Source organism: Microtus ochrogaster, unplaced genomic scaffold, assembly GCF_000317375.1.
Source record: "Microtus ochrogaster isolate Prairie Vole_2 unplaced genomic scaffold, MicOch1.0 UNK9, whole genome shotgun sequence".
Taxonomy (NCBI): domain Eukaryota; kingdom Metazoa; phylum Chordata; class Mammalia; order Rodentia; family Cricetidae; genus Microtus; species Microtus ochrogaster.
Window position 1 is genome coordinate 8163834 of NW_004949107.1, and position 10017 is coordinate 8173850.

At 39.5% G+C, this 10017-nt stretch overlaps 1 protein-coding gene across 8 annotated transcripts in view; it reads right to left on the reverse strand.

Annotated features, from left to right (window-relative positions):
* Window positions 1–10017, reverse strand: part of Ehbp1 (EH domain binding protein 1) — a 282868-nt gene that overhangs the window by 69393 nt on the left and 203458 nt on the right. For all 8 annotated transcript variants that reach the window (XM_026788929.1, XM_026788928.1, XM_026788926.1 and 5 more), the window contains one exon: window positions 7523–7666. In XM_026788929.1, the coding sequence (XP_026644730.1) occupies window positions 7523–7666 (144 nt within the window). The remainder of the gene's footprint in view (window positions 1–7522; window positions 7667–10017) is intronic.

The window sequence follows — 10017 nt, forward strand, 5'->3', positions numbered from 1 at the left end:
ATGCTAAGACACCTAGCTCTAGCTTTATACGCCCATGGCATTCTTGAGTAAATAGGATGTCTGAAGCTAGGGGTTTATGGAGACATAATAGAAAAGATGCTTGGGGGTTTTCCCACCCAACAATGCTGGGTTTTGTGTGACTCTAGAGATATTCCAGCAAGATAACAACGTTTGCTAAGAAGTCTAGGAACTATTGTTAGAATAGCAGACTTCAAACCAACTTAAATTCAGACGGAAGAGATAAGGTATTATTTAAATCACGGAGAATAAAAAAGCACTGCTTCATACAGATATTTATACTGAACATAGGAGCAAGTCCGCATTCTTCCTTAAAAGGCAACCGCGGGAAGATCAGACATCATTTAATGTGTCTTACTAGCCTGAAATGGATTATGTACAGTTGATCTTTTGATGACTGTGTTGAAGTAAAATACAAAAAATATTTTCATCTTGGGTGCCCTAGGCATATTCTATCTCTAAATAAGATAAAATGCTCTATGTGTTTTAAAGGTTTTGGATTTCTTTTTATAGTAACTGAAAACTCATACCTATAATAATTGAAATTATAAATTAAAGTTAAGCTATTTCTCCCTAATAACAGAAGTGATAAATAATTTAGAAAAATAAAAATTCTAATTTAATTTTAAAACTTTGGTTAACAGAGGCTATTGAATGTAATAATATCTATAAATGTATGATAAAGCCAGTATTTATGAGTATGTAAATATAATTCTATACATACTTTAATGCTATATACTTAGAACAAAACATATGAAGACATACAGATGCACATGAAAAATTACCAAGAGTTACTCAGATTTTTATCAAAATGATTAAAAAATTTAATTCATTTTATTTTATGTGTACAACTGTTTTGTCTGCATCTATATGCCACATGTATGCTTGGTAGCATGGAGTTCAGAGAAAGTGTCACCCTCTGGAGCTGGAATTACAAATGGTTGTGAGCTGCGATGTGGGTGCTGGAATCAAACCTGGGTCCTCTGCAACAGCAACAAGTTCTCTTAAGCACTGAGACAGTTCTCTAGCTGGTTTTACCAAAATGACATTTTATGATATCTTTTTGTCAGTTGATGATAACTCCATCTTATAATCTGGAGAATATTCAGTGAGCTAATGTAAATCTACTATACACAATTATCAGCATGATAGACAAGTTCCATTTAGATTAATATTTTCCAACAAACATCAAAAGCACAAGACAGTACTTCATGACAATAGAATGTATTTAAAGGCACGACTGAGAACTGGAAGAAGCTCCCGGGTCAGTATGCCCACTGCTCTTGCAGGAGATAGCAGCTTGGTTTTTAGCACCCACGTGGTGGTCCACACCAACCTATCACTCCGTGGGATCAGACGCCCTCTTCTGGCCTCCACAGACAATTGTATACACATGTGATTACACACAGACACACAATTAAAATTAAACCATTAAGGTTTAACATGAAAAATAGTTTGTATTCTTCTTCAAAAGTAAGGCATTTAGGTTTATTTCTAAGATCAGCAAAACAAAGTAACTATTATCTGTATTTATTATTGTTATTCTTTTCAGTCTATCTTAAAGGACTAGTCAACCTAAAATATTTTCCCATGTATAGCTTTCTTTAGAGGAGTCAAACATTTCTGCAAACATCTGAAGATAGAGAAAATCTTCTAAAACTTACTACTAAGTTGCAGGTAGGTTCTCCCTCCTGCTAAGGTATGAATCGGCTGTTATATAAACTGTATAATGGGTGGGTCGTTGTACTGAGGTATTAAATATAATGGAAGAAACTTCAAGTTCACTTTATAATAATGCAGAATTCCTATTTGTTTTGAAAATATTTGTTTTATGAGTGTTTAACCTGCATGCATGTACATGCAACATGTGTGTGCCTAGTACCTGCAGGGTTTATAAGAGTTATTTGAATCCCTTGAAACTGGAGTTACAGATAGTTGTAGGCCACCATGAGGGTGCTGGGAACTAAGCCAGGGTCCTGCACAAGCAAAAAGTGCTCAAGTCTTGAGCCATTTCTCTAGACCCTGTTTACCTTTTTCTTTTAAAGAAGCTGCCAGTTTAGCTGTTTCCTTCTTAAGTCAGAAGACTTAGAAGGTAATTCATACTTAAACAAAGTTCTTGTTTAGGTAATGGTAGTCTTGAAAAAACTGAGTAAAATTAAAAGGTTAATGGCACGTCTTGTTACAAGCTGTCTTTTGGGGAAACTATAACTCTGGCTTTCCCCTAGAAAACTTAAACACGGCCGGTACATACGGAACCAGGTGATACTACTAGGCTGTGGTCAGCGACTTAGAAAATGCCCCTAGACGTGAAGTCTACAGCTGGAGTAGTCATGAGAATGTTCAGCAGAATGCTGGAATTCGGGGCGGACGTGGCAGCTGAGTTCTAGTACGAGTTCCAAGACAAGAGAAAGGGCGGGTGTGTGGGGAGCAAATGAAGTTCTGAGTGGATGGGACACAACCACACCAAGGAACCCAGAACCTCAGATCCACGGGAACTACAAAGCCTTCCGTTGGTCTAAGTATAAATACTGGGAAGGAAGTGATGGCCTGTAGCTAAACCAGTGTAGGGAGCTATCAAACACAGTCCCCTCCTCCAGGATGGATGCAACCTGAGACTGCTTCCCACGGGGACCTCCCCTGAGGTCAGCCCCTCTCCACTAGGTGGTATATAAGGAATGCACCGAGTCTCCAGGCTGCTGGAGTAGCTTCCCTTAGACTATCAGAGGGTCAGCTTTTCTGTATGTGTGGTGTGTCTATGTGTCTGTCCTTTCTCCACTCCCTTTCTGTCCTGGGCAGATCAAGCTAAAGCTGTGCAGGAGATGACACAGATGTAAGCATCTATATAACAAGAAAGGTATTCCCGCACAGGGTTCAAGAACAGCAGGAATCAGAGGACACACGGAACTGAAAACCCAAAGTGACAAAGTATCTCGATTTGCAGCTAGATTGTGCAGTAACAATCCAGTCCGCTTTGACGACCTTCACAGAAAAATTTATTTCCTCTCTTTATAAACCTTTACTTCATAGAAACTTCTTACAGCCAATTATTCATTATTGCTCTGTTATCAGTCAGCAAACAACATGAAAAACAGGATCTCACTATATCCCTTCATTTACTTACTGAAAGTTCACCAGACACTTGATACTAGGTGTCCTTGTACTTCCCACAGTGCAGAATTAAACAAGAGACTAGAATGCTTCTAGTAAATCTAAGGGAAAAGACCAGAGAGCAGTCAGGAAAGAGAAGCAGCTTTTGGGAGAGAAGAGCCAATGCCCGACCAAGAACACGAGAGTGTGGTAGCTCTAGATGCTCCAATGACATGCAACTGCACTGAAAACCAAAGTGAGCTGGGAAGGGGGGAAAGGGCTTGTGGGGGCCTCTGTGAGGGCAAGGGGAGCTTGGAGTTTATTTTCTAAGGCTAAATGATGATACCAAAGGATTCTAGGGTTTCATGTCTTCATACTGACACTTTATTTCTCTTTATATTTTATAATCCTGAACATCTGAAGTAGAACCTTGCTTCCTTTAACCTTTCAAATTAACCCTTTTCTGACTTGCCAGTAAATCTTCACTCTGTCTAGAACTACAAAGTCCTAAAGGAGTTCGCCTGTGCCAAGTCCATGACGTTCTCCCGTGCACTTATGCACGCGAATGTGATTATGGTTCTACTAGTTCTTCCTGGTAGTCACCGAAAGGGTCTCAGTCGCACAGGAACAAAGGACAGGGGGAACTTAATAGCTGTAGAGCTCTCCTTCAATGGCCTCATAAGCAGCAGGCAATTCTAGAAAACTCTGCTGTAAACACCACCACCACCACCACCACCCAGACGGGGTTTCTCTATGGAGCCCTGGCCGAGCTGGAACTCACTCTGTAGACCAGACTGGTCTCCATCTCACAGAGATTCACTTGCTTCTGCCTCCTGAGTGCTGGGATAAAAGGCATGTGCACTATTTCAGGCCTCAGTAAACTCTTTTTTTTTTTTAAAGATTTTATTTATTATGTATACAATACAGTGTAATGCCTCCATGTATGATTGCAAGCCAGAGGAGGGCACCAGATCTCATTGTAGATGGTTGTGAGCCACCATGTGGTTGCTGGGAATTGAACTCAGGACCTCTGGAAGAGCAGTCAGCGACCTTAACCTCTGAGCCATCTCTCCAGCCCCCTCAGTAAACTCTTGAAGACTCTCAGGTTACTATCAATTTTCTTCAAGACTGAATGTCACTGTTGGATACCAACCTTTTGATTTACCTTTTTTCATCTCATTGCATGCATCAATAAAGAATAAATAAACACATGATCTGTTCATATGACAGAATGCAGTTTCAGCCTGGTAACATACAAGACTATGTTTGAATAAAACTCCAAACCAGACCAATAGATAATGAAAACCAGCAAATGGTGGTAAGAAAATGAGAAACTGGCACCTTTGCAAACAGCAAAAGAAGACAGTACAGCTGTTATGAAAATAGTAGGAATGTTCCATAAACCCTAAGCACAGAACCACACAGCACAATCCAGAAATACCACTTCTGGATTAGCCAAAGGAATTAAAATTGGGCTGGGTGTGGTGGTGCATGCCTTTAATCCCAGCACCCAGGGCAGAGGCAGGAGGATCTATGTGAATTTGAGGCCAGCCTGGTCTATGTAGTAAGTTCAGTGCCAGTCAGGGACCTAGCAGGATCTTGGCTCAAGCAAGTAGATAAGCACCAGCCACAGAAAGACAAACATGATAATTCCTCTTAAGAGTAGAGTATGGTTGCCAGGAGCTAAAAGGGGGTGGGGTGGGTGGTGGAATAGGAAAACACTTATCAACAGCTATAGAGCTACACGTTAGGAAATGACTACGTTTTAAAGATCTGCAGTGGACGGGCTGGAGAGAGAGCTTAGTTTAGCAGTTAAGAGCACTGGTTGCTCTTCCAGAAGACCTGGTTTCAATTCCCAGCACGGCATGGCAGCTCATAACTGCCTGTAACTCGTTTCAGGGGATCTATACACACAGGCAAAACACGAAAAATGCACATTAAATAAAAATAAATGATTTAAAAATGATCTGCATTGGAGCTATAGTTCATACTTGAAAAGTAAGAAGATCGGTCTCATGGGAAGCATTCCTATTACAGTAAATTTAAAACTGAGATATTCCTTTCTATCAAAATGTCTTATTATGCATCTCTTTGGACTTACTCTATACATATTACTTTGGAGCTACTATAATAGTACTTCTAACTTTTTTTAAAATTTTATACATAGGAACACAACTGAATATTAAAAGAATAAATTTTACAGAGGTAGGATTACACTTGGTAATATGCAATCATTCTCAGCTTAATAAACTTTAACACTTATCTACTGACAAAGTAAAGCTTCACATTATCTCTTTCCACCCACCTGGGGAGTTTGCTTATCCCCCATCACTGAGCTCACCCCCTACCTCCTGGTAAGCAGTGACAGCTTCTTGGTACCCTGTTACAGATGCATGCAGGTTACAGGTAGACACTGTAACTTAGTACATCTGTTATTTATTTAAGCTACTGTGGATCTCAGCAGTGTGAGACTTTGTATCATACAGGCAGTCCATGCTGAGTACCCCACTTCTCAGGACTTTCAGTTAGCCATGCTGAAACTGCCTTCTGTCACATGAACAGATCATGTGTTTATTCATTCTTTATTGCTGTATATATAATTCTGTCCAGTTTCTGTGTATTACAATGTAAGAACCATGACATTGGCCATTTTGGTACATGCCTTTAATCCCAGCACTCAGAAGGCAGAGGCAGGTAGACAAATAATTTAGATACCAAGTATTCCGAATTTAAAATCAATTCACAGTATATTTTTAATTTACTTGTATTCTAAAATTATATTTAGATAATTATAAACAGACTGTCCAGCTTTTAGTACTTGAGAGAATATGAAACACACTTTCCCCACAAATAAAACATCAATAAAAACCCCTTTCTTTTTGAAGTAAGTACTCTTTTTGTGGTTCTTCATTGGAATGGCTCCTTCAGCAACCAAGCTCATGCCCCACCTTTCAGGTCGCCAAGCCTCCCCTTCTTGAATCATCTCTGCTATAACACACAGTTTTCATACCCTGTAATTACTTAATCATCTCTCTTCCCACCAGAAAATAAAATTTCAAGTGAGAAACAGTCATTTTCCCTGTTACTGTGACCAGACTTGCTTCAGATATAACACAAATCTATCTGGCAAATAAGTCTATAAAGTACTGATATGATAGACTGTCAAGCACTGTAAAAGCTAATATAAAGCCTACATGTTCTTCTTTAGAACAGTCCTCAGAATTAGTGTTTTTCTTAATTTCTTTCTTTCTTTCTCTTTTTCTTTTTCTTTCTTTCTCTCTTTTTGCTGTTGTTTTATGAGATGGCACCTGTAGCCAAAGCTGGCCTGTAACTCACTATATATCCCAGGCTGACAAATTCATAGCAATCTTCCTGTCTTCTCCTTTTGAGTGCTGGGATTACAATCTCAGAGTAGAATATTTCAAACTTTTGTGATTATAATGTATAGCTAAAACCACATTTTACTCAAGTCCAGTCAGCACACAGACCAATGGAACTGAAAAAGAAGAGTTTCACACATACACACAAAACCGATTAAGTGTAATAAATTTTCAATCGTTCTATTTTCCATTCTCCTCTATTCTATTTTACTTGTTTTTGTTAAAAATAATGGCTTGGTAAACTTTTATAATCCCTTATTTCATAAAAGACCCATCATTTAGAAACAACACCCCATAGCTTGGAGACCATTAAGCTGGCATCTACAGAGACTTACAATAGACTGTGATTTTATGTATGAGTTTGGTAGTTAAGTAGGGCTATTAGTTTCCAATGATAAGTTCCATATCTTACTATATCGAGTGATTGCTACTGTTCTATGTTCATTATTATTTGTGAAGTACTGCACAAAAACAACACATGAAGAAAATATGACAATATAGGAATGAGGGAATATAACAAGGGAATTCATGGTCTCTGGAAACTAATAAGGTTCAGGTTCAAATCCCTGATTACCATTTACTGACCAAGACACCTTTAAAACCTGAACTTAAAAGTGCCTATCAGCTTCAGTCTTGTTACATGGGAAGTACTGTGAATACCTTCATGGAGTTGTGTAAAATACACACTCTAGATACTCAATAAAAATGGGTATTATTATATACTAGTGTTTCTAACAAAATTCTGTGGAGAAATATAATCTTAAATAGACTTAAATACACTTAAATAAAGTGTAAATGAAGTAAACCAGATACTTATAGCACATAATTTTAGTTCAGAACTGTACTTCCCCTCAAAGCTAGCAGCACCGCCCAGCAATAACAACAGTGTGACTGGTCTCACTGGATGGATTCACCAGCTGAATGAATAACCACGTAGCCACAGTGTAAGGAAAGTAACTGAGAGAGGCCCTCCCCTTGACCCAGCACAGCTGTGGTCACTATGAACAGCTGTGGTCTGTGCAAACAGGGTTCCTCACATCGCTCTGCTGCCCGCTGGAGAGCGGAGGGGCTGTGCTGCCAGCATGCTTGCTCCCGGCCTTGACAGCCGCATCTCGTCTCGCTTGCTCAAGCAGAACTCTGGCTCTTTCCTTCAGCTCCTCTTGTCTGGACAACATTCGGTGCTTAAAAGTAAGGACACAGAATTAGAAGCCAAGTCATAAAAATACAGTTAAAGGTTAGATTGCCTATTTAAATAAACAGTCAGGTGTATAGCCTTTTTTAACAGGAGTACTTATAGAAAATATTAATGTTGAGAAGAAACTATAGAATGAACACATGCATTTTGACAAAAATTAAACATATTATTTCTCAACACTGGATGAAATTTCAATAAATTTAGAAATTTTAAATTTTGTTAATATTATTACTGTGTGTGTGCATGAAGTGTGTGCATGTGTGAGTGTAACTGGGCACTCTGGGGAGCTGGACCTCTCCTCCATTGTGAATTCATGGAACGAAACTCAGTTGTCAGGCCTACGTGGCTAGTGCTTACACCAGCCAGGAAACCCTCACCAGACTTTATTTGAACATATTCTCATAAGGTGTGTGTCAATATCAGATTATATATTCACGTTTTCTCATAAATATAGTATAATCTACCAACCAGTTATATTTTTATAGTCTCCCAGAACTGACAACTACTCACCTTCACTTTGTGAGGTGTTCAATGCTAAAATATCTGTGGCAACATTCTTTTAAAATTTTGGAAATGTTTATAGAAAATCCCAAGCTGTAATTTATTTATTTAGTGGAGAGTCTCACTATGTAGCTTGAGCTTGCCTTGAACTCTTCACGTAGCTAATTCAGGCTAGCCTTGAATGCTCAATCTGCTTACCTTTGTCACCAACACCTGGGATTACAGGCATGTGCCGCCACCCTATACTAACGCTATTAGAATCTATAAAAAGAACCCACAAAACTACCCTCCACTGAGAATTCTCTTCATAATGAAACCATCTTAGCAGAACGGAAAATATTATGGACTATGTAATTTTACAATGAATTTTTAGAGAATAACAAACATTGGCCACCAAAGGAAGCCAATATTTTTGTTTGTTTGATTGGTTAGTTTTTCCAGACAGGGGTTCCCTTGCTATCCTGGAACTCACTTTGTAGACCAGGCTGGCCTCAAACTGAAGAGATCAGTCTGCCTCTGCCTCCTGAGTGCTGGGATCAAAGGCGTGCACCACCATGCCTAACTGGAAGCCAGTTCTTAAAAGCGATATTAAACAAAACCACAATATCCATATTAGTTTAAACATTTCAGACTCAGACAGATCTTAGCTCCATTTCTTAGTTATAGGCAAATTACTCCATCTCTGTAAGCATGTTTCTTCCTGTGCAAAATGGGCATGAGAGCAGACCAGCTCACAAGCACAGTAAGAGAACAGCATAAAAACATTGCACATGGTAAACACAAGCTAAAGATTCAATATTATGTTAACCCCATCAATTTCTCTATCCTGGAAATAAAGGGACCGACCTGCTTGAAGACCTGGTCTAAATTCTGCAGTCCACAACCTCGAGCTGCCACACAATGTGCTTTGAGCTTAAAAGCACATAAACACTCTGCTTCTAATTCAAAATGTAGCTCCTATTTATTACAGGGACTTTAGAAAACAAACGCAAGTGAAAACACCAGGAACATAGCAGTTATGGCGCCCAGAGGTCGCTACTGTGTCATCGACCTGCCTACCTACACTGTGCCTGCAGGACACACCTAGCCTTGTCACATTTTATCACTTCGTGTTTGATTGCAAGCAAGTATTTTCTGATGATCATATGTATCCCTCATGAAAACATGCTTCTTAACAGGCTGCCACCCACTCTATTATACAGATGCATAATACTTTATTTTGTTGGACATCTGGGATGTTGGCAAGTTTTTCACTACCATACATACTTTTATGAACCTTTGTACACAAAGGTTGAATCTTATTAGTTTCTTAGGTAAAATTTCCGAGAATAATGTATTAGGTTTTGGTGATACATGGGATTGAATTTAGGATCACTGAGCTACATTCCAGCCATATCTAATTTTATTTTGAGTCTTGATAAATTTGTGATCCTCCTGAAGAAGCTTTCTGAGAACCTGTGATTGACAGCCACATGCTGCCTAGCAAGCTTTTTATTTTTTTCCCCCTCAAAAGCAGTTCAAATAATTCTCTTGCCTAAGCTTCTCATATAGCTGGGACTCAGTTGTGAGTCATTGAGCCTGGCCAACATGAACATTTTTTAGGGCGTGTGTGTGTGCACGTGTGTAAGTAAGTGCATGCACACCTATGTGCATGTGGAGGCCAGAGGTCAAGTTGGGTGTCCCCTGATTAGTCCCACCTTACTTTTGCAGACATGACTCTGGGCTCTCCCGCACCTTGGTGAGGCTCGCAGCCTGCGAGTCCCAGACCAGCCTGTCTGCCCCTGTCCAGCACTGTCCCAGACCAGCCTGTCTGCCCCTGTCCAGCACTGTCCCAGA